This window comes from Sycon ciliatum, chromosome 4 (assembly GCF_964019385.1).
Source record: "Sycon ciliatum chromosome 4, ocSycCili1.1, whole genome shotgun sequence".
Taxonomy (NCBI): Eukaryota; Metazoa; Porifera; class Calcarea; order Leucosolenida; family Sycettidae; genus Sycon; species Sycon ciliatum.
The window spans coordinates 22010625-22028128 of record NC_088646.1 but is presented as its reverse complement, the minus strand read 5'-3'; the positions used below and the strand labels follow the sequence as shown (position 1 = coordinate 22028128).

At 46.4% G+C, this 17504-nt stretch overlaps 1 protein-coding gene and 1 long non-coding RNA gene across 2 annotated transcripts; one reads left to right on the top strand and one right to left on the bottom strand.

Moving 5' to 3' along the window:
- Positions 1 to 1757: 1757 nt before the first annotated feature.
- Positions 1758 to 16079, bottom strand: LOC135815029 (mutS protein homolog 5-like). The gene is made up of 27 exons (XM_065328253.1): positions 15533 to 16079; positions 13990 to 14113; positions 13507 to 13581; positions 13283 to 13324; positions 12927 to 13051; positions 12615 to 12724; positions 12238 to 12273; positions 11796 to 11875; positions 10520 to 10565; positions 9961 to 10099; positions 9683 to 9745; positions 9471 to 9542; positions 8953 to 9009; positions 8636 to 8708; positions 8187 to 8296; positions 7885 to 7965; positions 7484 to 7529; positions 7157 to 7198; positions 6862 to 6958; positions 6406 to 6495; positions 5975 to 6101; positions 5359 to 5508; positions 4962 to 5036; positions 4541 to 4684; positions 4229 to 4366; positions 3442 to 3515; positions 1758 to 2649 (listed from the first exon to the last, which is right to left on the bottom strand). Exons 1-27 carry the CDS (start codon positions 15800 to 15802, stop codon positions 2553 to 2555), a joined length of 2583 nt encoding a protein of 860 aa, XP_065184325.1. The 5' UTR covers positions 15803 to 16079; the 3' UTR covers positions 1758 to 2552.
- LOC135815030 (uncharacterized) lies at positions 3401 to 8435 on the top strand. The gene is made up of 2 exons (XR_010553251.1): positions 3401 to 3506; positions 7872 to 8435. It is a non-coding gene; the product is annotated as an uncharacterized LOC135815030 (long non-coding RNA).
- Positions 16080 to 17504: the final 1425 nt, after the last annotated feature.

The window sequence follows — 17504 nt, the reverse complement described above, 5'->3', positions numbered from 1 at the left end:
ACATTATGTACTCAGTCTCTTGTACCATGGCATGGTATCAAGCAGGGAGTAGTACAATTGTACTACTCCCTGGTATCAAGAGTACATAACCCCAGGGGTTATGTACTCTTGATGGTAGACTACAAAAAAAAACGTACCACAACATGACCGCACACTCAGCACACAGTCATGGTTCTCGACGGGAAATCCCCGGGCGCATTGGCAGAATCCTCACGTGCAGCGCTTGAATTTTTTCCCCCCTACAAGTACAACAAGGGTTGTAGGCCCTGTGAGATCTGGTGAGTGTGAAGCTGTGCTGCTTTGTCCTTTTCGCCTTCTCCAGTCCAAGGCTACAGTTGTACTACCGGTACTGTACTGTTTCGTTGTTGGACTGACTGTCTGTAGTTGTTGGTCTAGCAGGCCGCACTGCTTTCTGTAATACTAATAGTGCAGTCTTTCGTCCACAGGGAGTAGACCATCTGTTTCATCTGTGCGTTGCATTGTGTATGAGCCAGTGAGAACTAAGAAACTATAAAGTAGAAGCGCTGCCTCCCTCTCCAAAGAAGTTTTAGATTTGCAAGGCCAAAGGACGGGCTTATAATTATTTTTTTGTATCTCAGCATTCACACACGTAGACACACTACGGCTGAGTCACAGAGTGTAGAATGAGATCTAATCTTCAACGACAAGTCCTGCAGCTCTACAGAAGCTTCCTGAAGAGTGACTCTGCCCGTGGCAGTGAGCAGGTCAGAGAGCAGATTCGTCAGGAATTCAGGAAGAATGCTAAACTCGGACCCACTGAGATCATGAGAATCGAGACCCTTGTGCGCCGTGGAAAACGCCAGTTGAGCATGCTATCAAGTGAATCCATACAGATCAATACAGTCAGATCACCTTCACGGTGATAGAGAATTACCATGAAGTAAGTATTCCTGTTTTTCTTCCAGCAATTAATTTTCTGCACATCTAGATCTACAACCTTCATAATAAAAGGACAATAAAGTATTATTAAACTCCAAAAAAGTTGTATTTTGACAAATACGGTGGTGTAGATCTATTCTATATACTGTAGTGACATTACCAGGAGCGTGCAACATCCAAAACTCCAGTTACTTCCGAAAGCATGTAGTCTCTACCTCTATTGCCCCAGCGCGTATAAACTCTAACCAGAATACTCAGTTCCTAGAGCTACACGAAAGGAATGATCGCCTGCTAGTGTTATGTGATCTGATCTGATCAGGGGTGTAGCAACCGGTCCGGCTTTGACCACGTTTTTGCACCTTAATTTCAATTTTTTCACAGGGGATACCCCCGGGCCACCTTCAACGGTGGTGCTACGCACCTGCTGATGACTACCCGGTAGTGGGCTACAGTAGAGTCGCGCGCTGAAGAACGTGGAGCCCAAGAACGTCCAGCCTGAAATTCTAAGAACGCCACAGCCTAAAGCTAAGAACGGCGGTGTTGGTTTTCTGGCAGCCTGTGGGATACATAATGATCCAGTACGGATTGTTTCTAAGAACGTGCTATAAGAACGCAGCCAGATTGCTGAAAAATAAGAACGTCCCAGGCTAACCCCTTGGAAACAACGTTCTTGGGAGCGCGACTCTACTGTACACAAAAGGAACCTCGCCTTCTAGAGTTATGTGATCTTATCTGATAACTACAGTCCATTTCAAAAATATAGACGCATGGTATTTTTTGAAATATTTCAAATTTGGCTGGAGCTGTTTGATAATTTTTCTCGGAATATTGCTCAGGTCCTTCCCCCAATTACTCTCATAGATTTAATAAGCGATCGGATAGCAAATGGCCAATTTTGAGATTTTTATGCACAAAGTAATCACAGATTTTATGTGGTATAGATGCTGGTTTTGAAACACACTGTAGTGGGCTGCGCCCTGTGGCTGTCACATTTTAGACATGGCCTGAGATGTGAAGGATATAATGAAAACTTGGAAATCATGGTGAGCAGCATTGCGACAAAGCATGGGGCATGTGAACTCCCACATTACTGTGAACTTCAATTTTGGATAATTCCCAGAATACGTTGGAGAATGGATATGAGGCATCGCTTGATGAATAATGACGATTATAGTCTACAAGGAACTCTGTTCTGATGCATAATCATAATAATTGCATGAAGAGGTGAAGTGAAATGTAACGCTGTGGTGGTATTCATGCAGTGAGAATGTAGGGCCACTACAGTGTTACACGGAGCGGAGCCTCTGATGTGTGGTTACAAAGTGCGTGCTGTATGCACCTGTTACGGCTGTAGCTCAGTCATGCTACGTACAATGTACTAGTACAATCATGTAGTGCAGTGTAGTCACCTAAATGAGGTATAGCATGCATTCTTGCTGTGGACACTGGACACTTTCCTGTCAGTGGGACTGGCTGGAGGTGGCCATTGAAGTCTTGGGGTGTGAGTCGTGTGATGCAACCATATCAGGAACTGCTCTTCTCTAGATGTACATACGTTGAGCGTGGACCGTATTGAGTTGATGCCAGTTATGAATTCGTTATGCAATCTGCAGATGAAGATACGCTCCATCCAACGAATGCGTCCACTCTAATCACGAGCCGTCCACTGTGGCTATGCTCTTGAGATACGAGCCAATGTCTGCTGTTTCCAAGTCCAACTGCAAGAACCTGTCAACAATGTCTGACAACCTGAATAACAGACAACCCAATAAATAAGAATGCAAAGGCAACCAAGTACATTCGATTGGCTGTTTGATATGCTTACTAGTTTTTTTAAAACAAGTACTACTTGAGTAGTACATGTACCGCAAAGTGTTAAACACAAGTTACACAACCCTACCAAGGAAGGAAAAGAAACAGGAGGGAGCGGAAACAACCAATAGCAGGGGTCACATAAGGTGGCTGTGCGAGTGAGGCAGACCCAGCTCAGCCGACAGACCGTTCCGGCATCATTGCCAGAACTATCAAGAGTACATGAAAACCAGAGTGTGCAGCTCGGATGGGTTGCTGTCACGGCGGAATTCCGTGATTACATCATTGTAGTGATGTAGTGCGTACAAGCAGGATTCAAGCGGGTCTCTTTCTGCACAACTGCAGCTCAGTTGTACGCACTGCGCCATTTCCCGCCTCAGATCTGCGCTTAATATGATGTAATCACGGAATTCCGCCGTGACAGACACCCATAGCAAAAAAGGTCCCAAGCTGCACACTCTGGTTTTCATGTACTCTTGGAACTATGCATTGAGTAAAACGGTGTGCTCCTCAATGCACTTATTTACAGCGACAGTGTGGTTTCCGTCACAATCTGTACAGTATCGTCAGTGACTATTGCTACATGGTAATCAAGCTTGCCAGAAGAATTACATTTACAATTATATATGAATGGCTCTCAGTGTTTCGAGACCTAAAGAGAAGTCCTGTTTTGATGTGTGTTGCACAGGTTGCATTCTGGAATCCTAAAGCGGTCAGATATGGACTCACCGGGAGAACTCCTGCTGCGACTGCTTGCAGCTCACCGGGCGTACTTCCTTGCCGGCGTTGATAAGGTTAGACACCTGGCATGTGCAATGAACACAAGTGACACATCATACATGGTGTACAATCGTGTGATTCTTTTTGTGATATGCAGTTGTCCTCTGATAGTTTATAGGAGGTTCGGTGGGGGGGGGGGGGGGGTGCAGATGCAGCTGGCAACGTCGTCGTGTAGAAGTGAATCCAAATTCTGTCATCAAATTGGCAGACTAGCTACTGTGGGGCCTGTGAATTGGAGGAGATAGCTACCAGATCAAGTGTTCTTCCCAAACTTCTATTTGAAGGAGGACAGCGGTAGGGGTGCGCTCACACTGCTGCCAAAACACACGGCCATGTGCTCAAGCAACCAAGTTGCATAACAATGCTATACTCATGGCCTAAACACCGCGGTTACGTTTCAGATCTTGACTGTGGCCTCCAGGCAAGGAAAAAGCTGTTCCTCGTGCAGAAGAACAACTCAGCTACCCTGTCGGTGTTGGATGTTTGACTGTCAACTGAATTTTCATCCTGGACTTTGATATAATAATGTTCACTGCCTGTAAAAGCCTCGTGGTGTTTCTAGACCCTATGTGAGCACGATGATCATGCTTCATCACGTTTCTACGTGATGCCGACGCTTGCCCGCACACTACTTGTTGTACTGTAAGCACGCTCTAAGGTGATGCAGTGTAGCACTCTAGTTACAGTCTTGGTCTACTTTCTCTAGATTGTATACTAGTAGGTATCCTGGTTTTACCTCGGCACTCCTCTCGATGATTCCTGGTGACAGTCCAGCTACAGTGGCAATGTGCAAAGCATGGCTTCTGCGTGTCACTCCATCCACTAGCTGATGAAGGAAGACCACATCATCTCCATCCATTATTGTATCCATCATCTGGGCACAGCACGCACAAGTATGAACATTCTTAAATTAAGCATCTTCTATGAGCAGTGCATTCCAATCAACTGTACAGTCATGCTACATAGGAATAGAGGAACCAATGATAAGAATGGAGACATTCGGCAGTGTGGCGCTACTGAGTGGTGGAAGTATGAATCGTATTCCGACCTGAAACTGAAGAAGAGGTGTTGACGGAAGGAATCCCTGCCGAATGACATTGTGGAAATGTGTGGATGACAGCACCATGGGACAGTCCGGACCCTTGTCGGCCCAGTGTCGTATCACAGCACAGAAGAGACTCACTCCATCCATCTGTGCGCACACAAGTAGACGCATCGCAGGCAGAGCACAATGTCACTCAGACTGTGGATATACTTTTAAACAGCAACAGGAAGATTGCTTGGCAAGTTGCAGCCACTTCACTAGCACCAGTAGTAGGCAGCCCTGAGCCAAGGTCGCCACTACTAAACGAATGTCTGACAATTCCTGAAGTCCAGTGCCAGTGCTGATGGTTTGACTTTTTACTGGAACAAGAGGAGTGCAGTGGGATAGCCGAGATGACACCGGTTTACGAGAGATTGTCACTTACCGTTGCTGTACCTTTTCCGAACTCATCAATGATTACCAGAGAATGCTTACTGCTTCCTTGAACTGCGGCTGCCACCTGGATTCAACCAATGCAAAGAGGACCCTCATCTAGAAAAGATATTCAATTCTTTATTCTCACGATGGCACTATCACCAATAAGAGAGATATTGATAGGTTTGTTGTCAAATCTGGATTACCGGTATCCCCGAACGAAATTTAAATACTAAATTCTAGTGCTGTATCCTGTTTTTCATGCAATTGCCATGTGTGGTGTATGTATACGAGGAGAGACAGGCAGACAAAACAAAACACACATACACACACACACACACACACACACACACACACACACACACACACACACACACACACACATACACACATGTATTGAAAACTACCTGGTTTACATCCAGCATGAATGTGGACAGATTGACAGACACCGTCTCCAGGGTGGCGATCCGTGTGAAAAGTCTATCGCGTAAGCCAACCACTGCCGAATCAGCGGGTACAAAGCTGCCGATGTGTGCCAAGAACACTATAAGACCAACCTGTGGATGTGGCACACCAAGGCAGGAACACGAGGCACTGTTCAGTTTTGTTGGGCTGTGTGTGTGTGTGTGTTTGTTTAGCAATGTATTTGGCAATGCATGCCATTGTTATAAGCAACAGGTGTTTTGCGGAAAAAATGTCATGGTTGGTGTTCTGCGCAAGCTGATTGGTGTATGTTTGACTGGCTGATGCGATTTGTACCTGATTTGCATGGCTGGTGGGGTAGTGTCAGACAGAAGTGCTTCAATTTCTAGTCACAGGCTAGCCTGTGCAGATCCAGACCTTGCAAGAAGGGGGGCACCAACACCTGAGCATCCCGTGGTAGGTATTCGTGTTGAAATTTTAAGTGGCATTTCGTACTTGTAGATTGAACGTGCATTTTCAATCATTAAGACTGGGTGCACATGGACCCAATACCCCCCCCCCCCCCTTGGATCTGCGCTTAGCAGTCATATCCTCACTCACTTGCTTCAAATAGACACTTTTTCCACTGGCATTGGGACCCGTCAGGACTTTGATTCTGCCGGCACGCTCTTCGATGGTTGTGTCGTTTGGGACGAATTGATCTACACACAGCTCCTGCAGTGGATGTCTGCGCAGAAGGAAGATGGTGCACGGTATGCTGTAGTTGCGTGTGCATGTGCTACTGAGTTCTGCTCAATGAAATCTAGTCGGTTAGCTACCTGTACCTGTTTGCAGACCTGGGGCCGTGCAGTGCCCGGCACGAGGTCACCTACGCAACCGGGTTTCACTGGGCAGCGTTGCAATTGCAGCTTACATTGAGTGCTCTATCAGTGAAATGACTCAAAGGAGTATGCCAGGTTCATAGAGTGCAAGCCATTGCACCGAAATAGGGCATCACGATACCTTGTGCCTGTAGTACTTTATCCGCTCACCTGCCTGCCTTGATTTGAAGCATGTTGTCTTCGGTCAGCTCTGGTTTCACAAAACCGCCTTCCTTTGCGCACTGAGCCAGCGACAGAAGGCTGTGAGGAGATACAGGATATGCCACACAATGTCATTCTTTTATAGATAATTTTTGAATTCTTTGACAAATTTTCTGGTGCTACATGTACAAGTACTGTGACTACATCTGTTAGTCCCGTATTTACGGTGGGTGTGCTGAGATCACTACAGTGCCACTATCTTGTACTGTGCAAGTAGAGCTTCGCTACAGCATGAATGGTCAAGTTTGGTGTGGCGAGACGGTAATACAAGGATACAAGTAGCAAACGAGGCTGTTTACTGACAAGTTGATTCCGGGGTGTGCTGACTGCACACTCACAATGGACACTGCAGTCCCATCATCTCTGATACCAATGAATGTACAATGCAGTTCCATCATCTCTTACCAGTCAAGATCTGCTGCGTACTCCATGACATCGAGAAGTGTCCCACTGTGCTCTAGTATCACTGACTGCAGCTGGTGCATTATTGCTGTCTCTTGATCTGCAGCAGTAACGGTGGGCAGAGTATAGTACAGCAGTGCCAGTGACCAGTGCATAATACAGCAGTGACAGCAGACGGTGTATGATATAGCTGTGACAGTGGGCAATGTATAATGCAGAGTAGCAGGGCAGGGTGCACTGATGGGGTGAATGATTTTCAGGTGCAAGGTAGTTAGTTCATTAGAAATGTGAGACTCACCTATTATTTCACACTGTGTATCTCCAAGCAGGACATCCAGTTCTGGACAAAATGAAACAAAATAAACGTGCACGTGTTTAGCAATTTGTTTTGCTACTTGTACCTTGTAACAACTTGTAGCTAGCTAGCTTACAGTCCATAAAAATTTCTTTGGGATAAGCAATATCAATAGATGTACAGTGAAGGTGCTCGTACAGAGCCTCGCGTATAGCCTGTGTGAGAAGACAGTGCCTCTGGGCTAACCATAGCCGCATTGTTGGGCGTATTTGTGTTGTGTATGATGCTGGTCTGCGTGTATTGGCAACCTGTATTGAGTGTGGAGCTTACCTCTTGTACTTGGACTCTTGTAATGGGCTGTGCCATTGGAGAGAAACTGAAGACAACAATACAAAGTGCACATTGCTTTGAAGTGGAGGCGCATCCGGACGTAATACCCAGACACAATTTTTCCCGACTCTTACTCAAGCTCATGGGCAAGTCTGTGCATTGCTGACCAAGGTGCCCACTTCGATGAGACCCTATTTTAGTTCCCAGCGGCAGCTGCATTCTCACAGCTGATAACTCTGTAATCAGAACAGTCCGACACTTGACTTGATACTGACTTGCGGCAAAGGAATGTGTTTGCGTCCACACTGGACACCATGCTCTTTATTGCATTCCTGGTATTGCCATTTGACAGTCCCTATCTCCTCTACCTTCTGGCTGTGTTTCTCAGGCATGCAACTCACCATGAACTCCAATCCATCAATGTCAAAGTTGTCCTCCTCTGTGGCACCACCGGGTAGTGGAATGGATAGAAGATAGCCCAGCTGTCAAGTGATGAACAGAAAGAGGACACATGATTATTCAATTCCTCAACCGCAACAGCAGCAGCTGGAAGACAGGTTTGCTACTGATGTATGGAATGAAGGGTGGACACTTCGAGCACACTGCCCGTCGTTGGTAGTATTCAGTTGGAGAGAACAGCCTAAATGCTACGTCTCGGTGCTTGGTACACGCGTTGCTGCTGTGTTCATTCTGTTGCACTCACCTGCGGCAGGTAGATCACACTGCACTCTGTGATGCTACTGTCAAGCTGTGCAAGCTCTTGCTCAGCTACCACTGTCATGAAGTCTGGTAGGCCATTGTACGTGTTCTTCTCTGAAACAAACAGATACACACAGAAAGTCAGAAACCTCTTCGATTATTTTCTAGCCAATTTTAGATTTCTTGTCAGTGTACATGGTGGAGAATACTGCAATGCTGTTCAATGAAATCCGATCATGTGAGTCAAGTTTGATTCCGGTGTTCGCGTCTTGGGCTGCTGGCACGTACTTCACTTATGCGATATGTTCACTTAGTAGTAAGTAGTCTGTCGTGCTCGATTGTAAGTTGCACCCACTTTGTGGCCCTGAAGTTTAGCGTATAAACTAAAAAGGGTGCGACTTATATTCGGAGAAATACGGTACATTGTAAGTGAAGCATGCACTGTCAACTTACTCTCGTCAAGCTGTGGGTCCACACCAGGCTTTACTACAAATCGGTTTTGGTCAACAGACTGTCGAAAATCCACCTGAACACAGTAGAGAAACTGGTGCTGTCAGTGCATGGCAGCGGAAGAGTAGTGATTCTCGTTATGAGAATTCCGGTTTTGTATTCATCTTGAAATGTGGGCATTGAGTAGTGAAGAAACTATGGGTTTAAGTCCCTTGACTAGATAGATAGACAGTGATGTTACAATCCAGCTCTCTGCTTAGGTGCTCTGCAACCTGCTGGAAGTCTCTCTAGAACATTCAACTCCAAGAAGCGAAACTTACCACCTTGCTTATTAAACTGGCTATTTCGTAGAGGTTCTGAGTGAATGCATTTGCGATCTGTGCAGAGAGAGCACACAAGTGGTTGTAAAAGAAGGCACAGGGACTGTCTTCGACTTTCTTAATGCCCAGTCCACCTGTGACAAGTCATACACTTGCAATAAGTCGCATACCTTTGCAAAGGCAATTCATCTGTCTGGATAGACGCAATGAAACCCCCTTGGTACGAACATGCATAAAACAATATTTGGGCTAATACGAAAAGAAAAGAAGAAAATTCAGACTGAAATACATGTCTTATTGGACAAATTCCCCCTATTTTAGCACGCTTCTTATAAGGGAAACATTCCCTGGTCCCCGATTATCACAATAGCTACCATGTGTACCAGACCAGAGAGAAATAGTGATCCCCTGTGCTATTGCCTTTATACTGGCTCTCTGCGTCGGGATGACTGGTGCCATGCGTCAGTTCTTGTATTGCCATGTTCACGACAGTAATACTGAAGATGTCACAATCTTACCTTCTTGAAAATGGGTATCTGCTCAGGTAGCTGCCTGCATAGGTCGCCAATCTGTAGTGCATTGTATGCAGTCTGTGGAAGCAATAAAACAAGGTCACATATAATTCATGTGTGTACGACTGTGTTGCAGTATGCACTATGCAGTCAATATTTCAATAAGACTGCATGGTTCGTACCAGTATACTATATGTAGTAATTTGCTTCAGCCTTACCTTATACAATGCTTGCCACTCGCTCACTGATCCACTTGCCGACTTCATTTTCGCCAGGATTCTCTACGGGGAGAAGAAAGGCCGCAAGCAGTTGGAGAACAAGCTCACTTGAAAGTTGAAGTTGGCAAGAAAAAGCATGTATCTTCCAGCCCTTGTGGATTCGTATCCCAGACTTCATTGCTACCGTTAAATAGTGGCATGATGGTGCTGTTTCATAACGAACCTCGGTAACATGGAAGAGTTACTACCTATGGACTAATGCTGGTGACGGGGCTTACCGGTATGGCTTTGATATGCTTGAGGCAGGAAAGGAGAGACTGGACCACTTCTTCATTTCTCGGTTGCACCATGAAGTCGATCGCCTGCTGGCGTTCAGTAAGAGTTGTAATGTTGCAGAGTGGGCGTAGAAACCAGCTCCTACGAAATCAGGTACAGTGCACAGCAGTTCTTAGGTACACCTTCAGATATACATGCACATGTACTTCCAAGTAGAAACCTGATGCATGCTAACGTAGATGATTATTCACTTTACATTACAAGGGTAGAAGCGATCTTGATACTAGTAGTTGATCTACATGTAGATCACTCTTTTGCTTACCGGTAGCAATTGATTATCTGCCTATACCTGCTATCCAACCGCTATCCAACATTGTCAGGTCTACACGAAAAGTCGCCTGCCTCTCTTTGTCAAATATTCCAATTCATTGCGCATGGATGGAAGGTTAGCTCTCAAAATAAGCAATGTGAATGCAATCCAGGTAGAAACCGCAATTGACAATAGCAAGCTGACGATGGAATTGAGATCAAAATCTAGAAACATTGGAAAATGCACAGTACCTGAGTTTCTTCATCCCGATTGTGGTCCTTGTTCTGTTCATTATACCTGGAGAATTTCAACCGCCATCATGACATCAATAATGCAGGTCGTCTTCATAATTGCTGGAGACATGGTAGGGGAAAGCACTTTAGACAGCCGAGGGGGATGAACACCCGTGGAGTTCAAGAAATCTTCATGTGTTGTATTCATCGCCATAGTATCCAAATAGTTAACACCCTGTGTCCCATCAGGGTGCAGCTGTGTACAGACCTACATGGCCATTGTTCTGATCATCCAAGCATGCCCTTCTGTGTGGTCCACAGGCTGTGCAGGGTAGCCAAGCATGCGATGCACCTGTCGAAAACAGCAGGCTGTTCTACATGTACTACCTCCGACAAGCGAAACTTGGCGCGTTTTTTTACTTCAAATACTAGAAATAACTCTCACTTTACAATCAAAACTAAGGATTGACTCACCAAAATTCAACTTTGTATTGCTCAACAAGGACAGTAGAGACATCTGTTCGGCTGAATCACTCTCCTCTGATTCAGAGATCGCAGTTTCGTCTGGAGAGGAATTGTTCCTGTTTTGAGACCAAAGTGCGACTAGAGCGGATTCTGTTGCAGCAAGTACCTCTGTTGTAATCGCTCTGAAAATCTCGATGTCGCTCCTGTGTGCTGTGCTCGAGCGACGGTGTCGAGGGTAGTCGTTTCCGCCGCCACCCCCCCCCCCCACTATCCAGGTTGACGTGCTAAGAACTGTCCAACACCTCCACAAGCGCCTGGACTCGAACTGTTTTGCCGGGTATTCTCGCCAACTGCCCAAAATTGCCTGTAGCAATTCCCGGCGATTTTCCTTAGCCACCAGAGACGCATCGCTCTGGTGGCTATTGAAAGACGCTAGGATTGTTTGGGATGGACGTATGGACTCTGTGCTGGCGGAGTGACCAAGTGGAGAGAGAGAACTCCTTGGTTTTCCATTACAACGCGAAAGCACGACGATTCTCCTTCGCAGAAGGGACGCGCGCACTGTTTTGCTGGTACACGAGAGACTGGCTTGCCTCTGAGCCATGTGCCACTCAACAGCTCGTCGCTTGGCTTCCTGCAACCGGTTGCATGGAGCTACAAGTAGGTCGTAGATCTACGAGTGCCTCACAGCCTTGTGAAGTTGTGGTACCAACACAAAAAAATCAACAACAAAAAACGCGCCAAGTTTCGCTTGTCGGAGGTAGTACCTACTTAGAAAGAGACCTTGAGCAGACCGTAGGCCGTCTACAACATTGGAATATCAGCTTACCGAACATAGACAATCCTTCTTTGCCTCCTCCCGACTTGTACACGGATGGATGGGTCTCATTGCTGAAGATCTGCAATGCCCTGGACATGCCATTCGTCATGGACATTCATACACAGAACATGCAAGTGGTTTGCATAGAGTACAGAGAAGCAGCAAGCGAAACCACTGCTCTTTCAAAGCAGGTTATGACTTGTAGTGAGTTCAATAGGCAGCTTTGATTAGTGAGTGTTGGGACAAGATTGGGAGGAGAGAACAACCACCAATAGTGTGTGCTTTGAGCCTGTTTACATGCAGGGCATGCATCCATAAATGCATACAGAAAACAAGGGTGCTGATCTGTCAAACCATGCATTGTACAACCCTGCGAGCTACAGGTAGCAGTGGTGTGGTCTGAGAGTAGGTGATGGCATACTGCCTGAAGTCCGATGACTGATGTACTCACCGGAAGGAGTTGTTATCCACGAACATTGCTGCACCCCTGCACACATGGCATAGGACAAAAATTTCTCGGAACCTTTCTTTTCACTCGCTCCTTTCAGAAAATAGTTTTTATTACATCAATTCATGTAGGATACACCCTTTAGATGGGTGTCCATTTACCTTCTGGAGAAACCGTAAATTTATACACTACTGCGCAAATCAGTGCAACACGAAGGCCTCCTAATAAAATTACATTGTATGTTGGTTTATAACAAGTTGGCTGAAAGGCTTCACACAATGAACAATTTTCAATACCCTGGTTGGCAGAGGGTGTCCAGTCTACTTGAGGTATGTGCTACGAGTGGACCCAGGCAATGTGACCCTCAGTCTTAGACTTACACAGAACAAACCTTAAGGGACATAATGGGTACGGGAATGTGTGGGTCATCCAGCTCCACGCCGACTCTCTTTCGATCCAAGTACTTGATCAGAGCACCACTTGCCTGTACCTATGCATGTAAACAAGTCAAAGCCGATGCCATCATAGTTGTTGTGCAAGAAGAATCCACAGGCTGGATTTGAACCCAGCAGCCCCATCTCCCAGCTATGCTTAATTTGTGTGGCCAAGAAGCTAGTGTATTTGCTGTCCTTTGGAATAAATGAGGTGGAAAACATGGGAATACATGACCTGCTTTCTAATGCATGACTCACCATGTTGATATTGTCCATGGGGACTAGTGATGTCATGTAGATCATCCTTTCATCTTCAGTCATGTCATCTTTCAAGCCTGGCAGTGTGGTTAGTGTCATCAGGCGGCGCTTGCTTGCTTGCAATCCTTAGCAACAGCAGCAGTAAGTTAGCACAGAATCTTGTTTTTGTATTACTTCGATCTTCACTGTCCCAGTAGTCGCAAACAAGTGGGGCAATGAGAGATTTTCCTTTCTCCCCTGTGTTGTGTGCTATCTCTATTCAAAAGCTTGCTAGTAACAAGGTTTTCCCTTGAGAAAATATATTGAGCAAACCCACTCTGGAATAATTTGAGCCGCTCACAAAAAAAGTTACTTACCAAAGTCAATACTTGGCAACACATCCAGCTTGACTTTCAGGTCTAAGAATCAAATTTGAAACATGCACGAGTGTGCACACACACACACACACACACACACACACACACACACACACACACACACACACACACACACACACACACATGCACAAAAGTCCAGAGTAAGTCAGGGTTGGGTGCTGGTAATTTGCTAAATTTAGAGTGCATTTATATCCGTATTTTACCTTTCAAGTAGCGCTGAATATTCTCATCCTGCTTGGAGCTGCAGATGACGGTTGTTGGCTTGACCTGTGTTAAAACTTGTACAGCGCATACAAAATAAAGTTTATGCAGCATCCTGCACATCTCGCCGGCAACCTCAGAAAGGAAGCCTGAGGTTTCCGCACTTCAAAAGTGCCTTGATTGCAAATAAAATGCAACCTCACAAATAACTGAGCAGAGTTCCACTCACTGCACAGCTCAGTGTTAGCACTTAGTAGTGCTAGGGTAGTGCCGCCTGGAGCTGCTGCATTCACGAGGCCGCAGTAACAAAGAGCAAAATCAGCTTCATGCCAAGCTTATGCGTACTGGTGGGTTTTACTGTGCTTCTCGAATGACTCTCTGGGCAGTTCTAACAAGTTACTGCAAAGCTAATTGATTAAGCCAACAAAGGCGAGCGTTAGAGCTGATACGTACACGTGGCATTGGATCATAGTTTATCCACTCACTTCCTTGCATGCAGGCATGATCAGCGTCCTCTGCAACATCAGTGAAGACCCTCAGCTGCAGTGTGGTAGTATCAAACACTGCTGCACCAAGCTTTCCGCCCGTGCACAGTATGCTCAAGTAGACCTGTGAGAACAAAGGAGAGACACGCATACAGTACACATCCACACACAAGCACACACGCACACACATACGCGCACACACACCTCAGACCTCAGACCTGCCCATCGCAGAAGCAATGATAGCGAACAGCTATGCTAGACAAAACAACTAGTGCTGGGATTACACCATTCAACAGCTTGCAAGGCTGATGAATTGACCGCCACTAATTTTAGCCTGGTATCCACCACACAGCTGATTGAAGTGGCTTTTTCTGGCCAGTGAATCCCTATTTTTCATTTTATTTTCATTCTTTTTTCCTTTTTCGACACACACACACACACACCACACCACATACTCCGGCATACACTGGCTGTTGGTAACCACCCAGGAGAATGAAAGAAGAGCTAGGAGAATGAGAAAGAGAAGAAAGACGTGTGCGACCATAATCGTCGGGAATTGAACCCGCAACCTCTCGATTGGAAATCGACTGCACATACCACTGCACCATATGGGACACACACACACACACCTTTGACCTTTGACCTTTGACGCCCCATCTCCAGTGGAGATGATAGGCTACTGAGTTGGGCAGTACTTGATGTGACGCTTCAAATCGCCACTTCTCCTAAACGCTCTGCCGCATGCGCAATGAAAGTCCTTCGGTGCCGGGGGAGGAAGACGATGTTGATGAACCCGCCTGCGCCATTCCGGGCGATCTTGTGCGAGCCGATACCACTCGGACTCCGGAATATCCAGCGAGCGCAGATCACCGACAATCGTGTCTCGCCAACGCTTCTTTGGCCCATGCCGTGGTCTGGTTGCTTCGAGCTCACCAAACAACACTTGTTGAGGAATCCGGGCCGCGTCCATACGGGCAACATGACCCAGCCAACGCAGACGGTACTCACGCAGGAGAGCGCCAATGTCCTCAGGAAGACGCGCTCTCTGGGCTAGATCAGCAGTATTAAGATGACGGGAGTGCTGATCGCTCCTTGAGACTCCCAAGATGGAACGGACACATGAGCGATGAAACAGATTCAGGCGATTCATCTGCCGGGCCTTCATGGGCCAAGTCTCTGCTCCATAGAAGAGGGTAGGGAGGACAATGGCCTTGTAGACAAGACGCTTAGACTTAATGGATAGGCCGCTACACCCGAAGACACACACACACACACACACACACACACACACACACACACACACACACACACAGACAGACAGACACACACACACATACCGGTACACACACATGTGTCTATTATTAATTTTGAGAACACCCTGGGTTTAGGCTAGATCTAGATTTCCCTCCCCCCAGAGGGGTGTGCGGAGTCTGCTAGCTATGGCCATGTTCAATACTGGGAATTGTGTTTGTGTAGCGCAGCAGATATTGTTGAGCGCCAAAACGCTGCTCCCAACGACTGCCATTAGTTTGCACTATCATACCTCTTCCATTTGCTCATTGTCATCTCCATCAAGCTCAAGAGCCTGCCCGGTCTGTATTTCTGCTATGTCAGCTGCAGACATGATGCCATCATCATCCAACGGCTCAGCAGGATCGTGGGTCATCTGGGCTCTTGAAGAAGGACGATGTGTTCCACTGCTACATCCAGACGAAGAATCACGTGGATCTGCATTCCACCGTCGATATGGGGAGAAGCGACGGGAGGATGCACTGCCGACACTCCCCGGCAAATTTTCTCTCGCGTAGTCCATGTCCAATCGAGCAAGAACTTGGAAGAACTACATGCATGTGCAATGGTCTCCAGCTTTCCTTCATCAGGATCGCAAAGGAAGTCTGCCCTTGTAGATAATAATAATAATAATCTTTATTTCAGGATTACCCAAAGGCTAACGCCTACAGATCCCTTCCCGTCGAGACTTGCAGCCTGGTTGACCGCAGGCAGACAGCATTCTTCCTAGGAATGGATAGAGGCAGAAGAACTAACTTCAGTCTTCAGTCAGTTCGAGAAGGAGGAAGGAGGCACTTCGTCCTGCGCTGCTGCACGTGTGTCGGTGTTCGTGACGCTGCACTGCGCACCGAAATCGCGATATCGTGAACCGAAGTCCAAAGGTCACGTTGTGAACTGGCCAAAGTTCGTTCATAGAATCGTAGATCTACCATGTACTGAATGATGTACTGTAAAAGCAGAAATTTTCGGTGGTGTAATATTTTCGGTATTCGCCAAAATCGGCGGTTCGGTAGCGGGAAATTTTCGGTGAAACCCGTTCTCCAGGTAGGTGTACTAGTACTACATGTATACAGTATCGGTTGTACCGAAAATTTCGGTGCGTTTTATTTTCGGTAAAAATTGTTGGCACCGAAGTTACCGAAAATAAAACACCACCGAAAATTTCTGCTTTTACAGTAGATCTACCAGGCCGTTGTCGTCTTGTCGAAGTACCGGATCGGATCGTAGAACTACCGGTAGCAGCGGTACATAGTAGATCTACTTGCTTAGCGGAAGTACATGGCATGTGCTACATGCAGGGGCTATTATAGTACATTGTAGTACATGTACTAGTAGTAGGAGTAGGAGTCTACCTTACTGCCTACTGGTAGGGTGTTCGGTGCCTCGAACCCAGGCGCATTTTGAGTGGAAACAGTTTTGTACGGGGTCCGTGGCACAATCGTACATCACTGTGCTTCTTGCCTTGGCAAGGTAAAATTTTAGCAGCTCAGGACGAGTTTGTTTCTTTGTTGGAAAGAGGAGATGTCTCTGCTGTTGAGACCGTAAGTCCCGTTTCCACACGACGAATTTTAGCAATGTTACGCCCTGCGCAACTTCAGGGTATCGATTTCGGCCTGTTCTGGGCCGGTCGCAACGCCGGCGACTATTCCATCGTCTTCAGCGTCGAAAAACTACGCAGTGTGTGAAATTTGGAGGCTTTTCGATGCTGTCTTCTTGTTCTATGAGCGATCGATTTGCGCCAGAATACCAAATGTATGGAGTACATGTACGTGTCATGTACATGGAGTTGATGGACTTGGCTGTAGTGTTGTTTATTTGTAGTTTCGCTGAGCTACCGCATCAGATAAGCCTCTGGTCGCTGTATCTGGAGAGTGGAGAAAGCCATTGTGCAGACAAATTGGTCAAGAGCAGATTTCCTGCCAATACTGCGTTCAATATGCAGCTGAAAATCTGCACAGAATTGACACTCTGAGGATTTGCAAAATTGCAGCGCGCTAACGCAGTGCAGCTACGCAATGCCGTATGCACCGTGTCTGGAGTACATTGTCATCCACATAGCATGGGCAATGTAGAACCAGTGTATTTGTCGACTTTATAATTTACATCCAAATTACGCTTGCACAATCATCCGATAAATGAACTGTCTGTTGATTGTGCAAATCGTATGAATGAATTACATGTGACGTGCGACACCAATTGCCCCGAAGTGCTACACGCGCCGTATA

Coding starts and splice junctions, on each gene's coding strand:
- LOC135815029 (XM_065328253.1), bottom strand. CDS start 15,802: ATGGACTACGCGAGAGAAAATTTGCCGGGGAGTGTCGGCAGTGCATCC. Junction 4,685..4,961: donor TCGGAAAAGGTACAGCAACG/GTAAGTGACAAT, acceptor GTGTGCGCACAG/ATGGATGGAGTGAGTCTCTT. Junction 2,650..3,441: donor TCGCAGCAGGAGTTCTCCCG/GTGAGTCCATAT, acceptor TCTGTTATTCAG/GTTGTCAGACATTGTTGACA.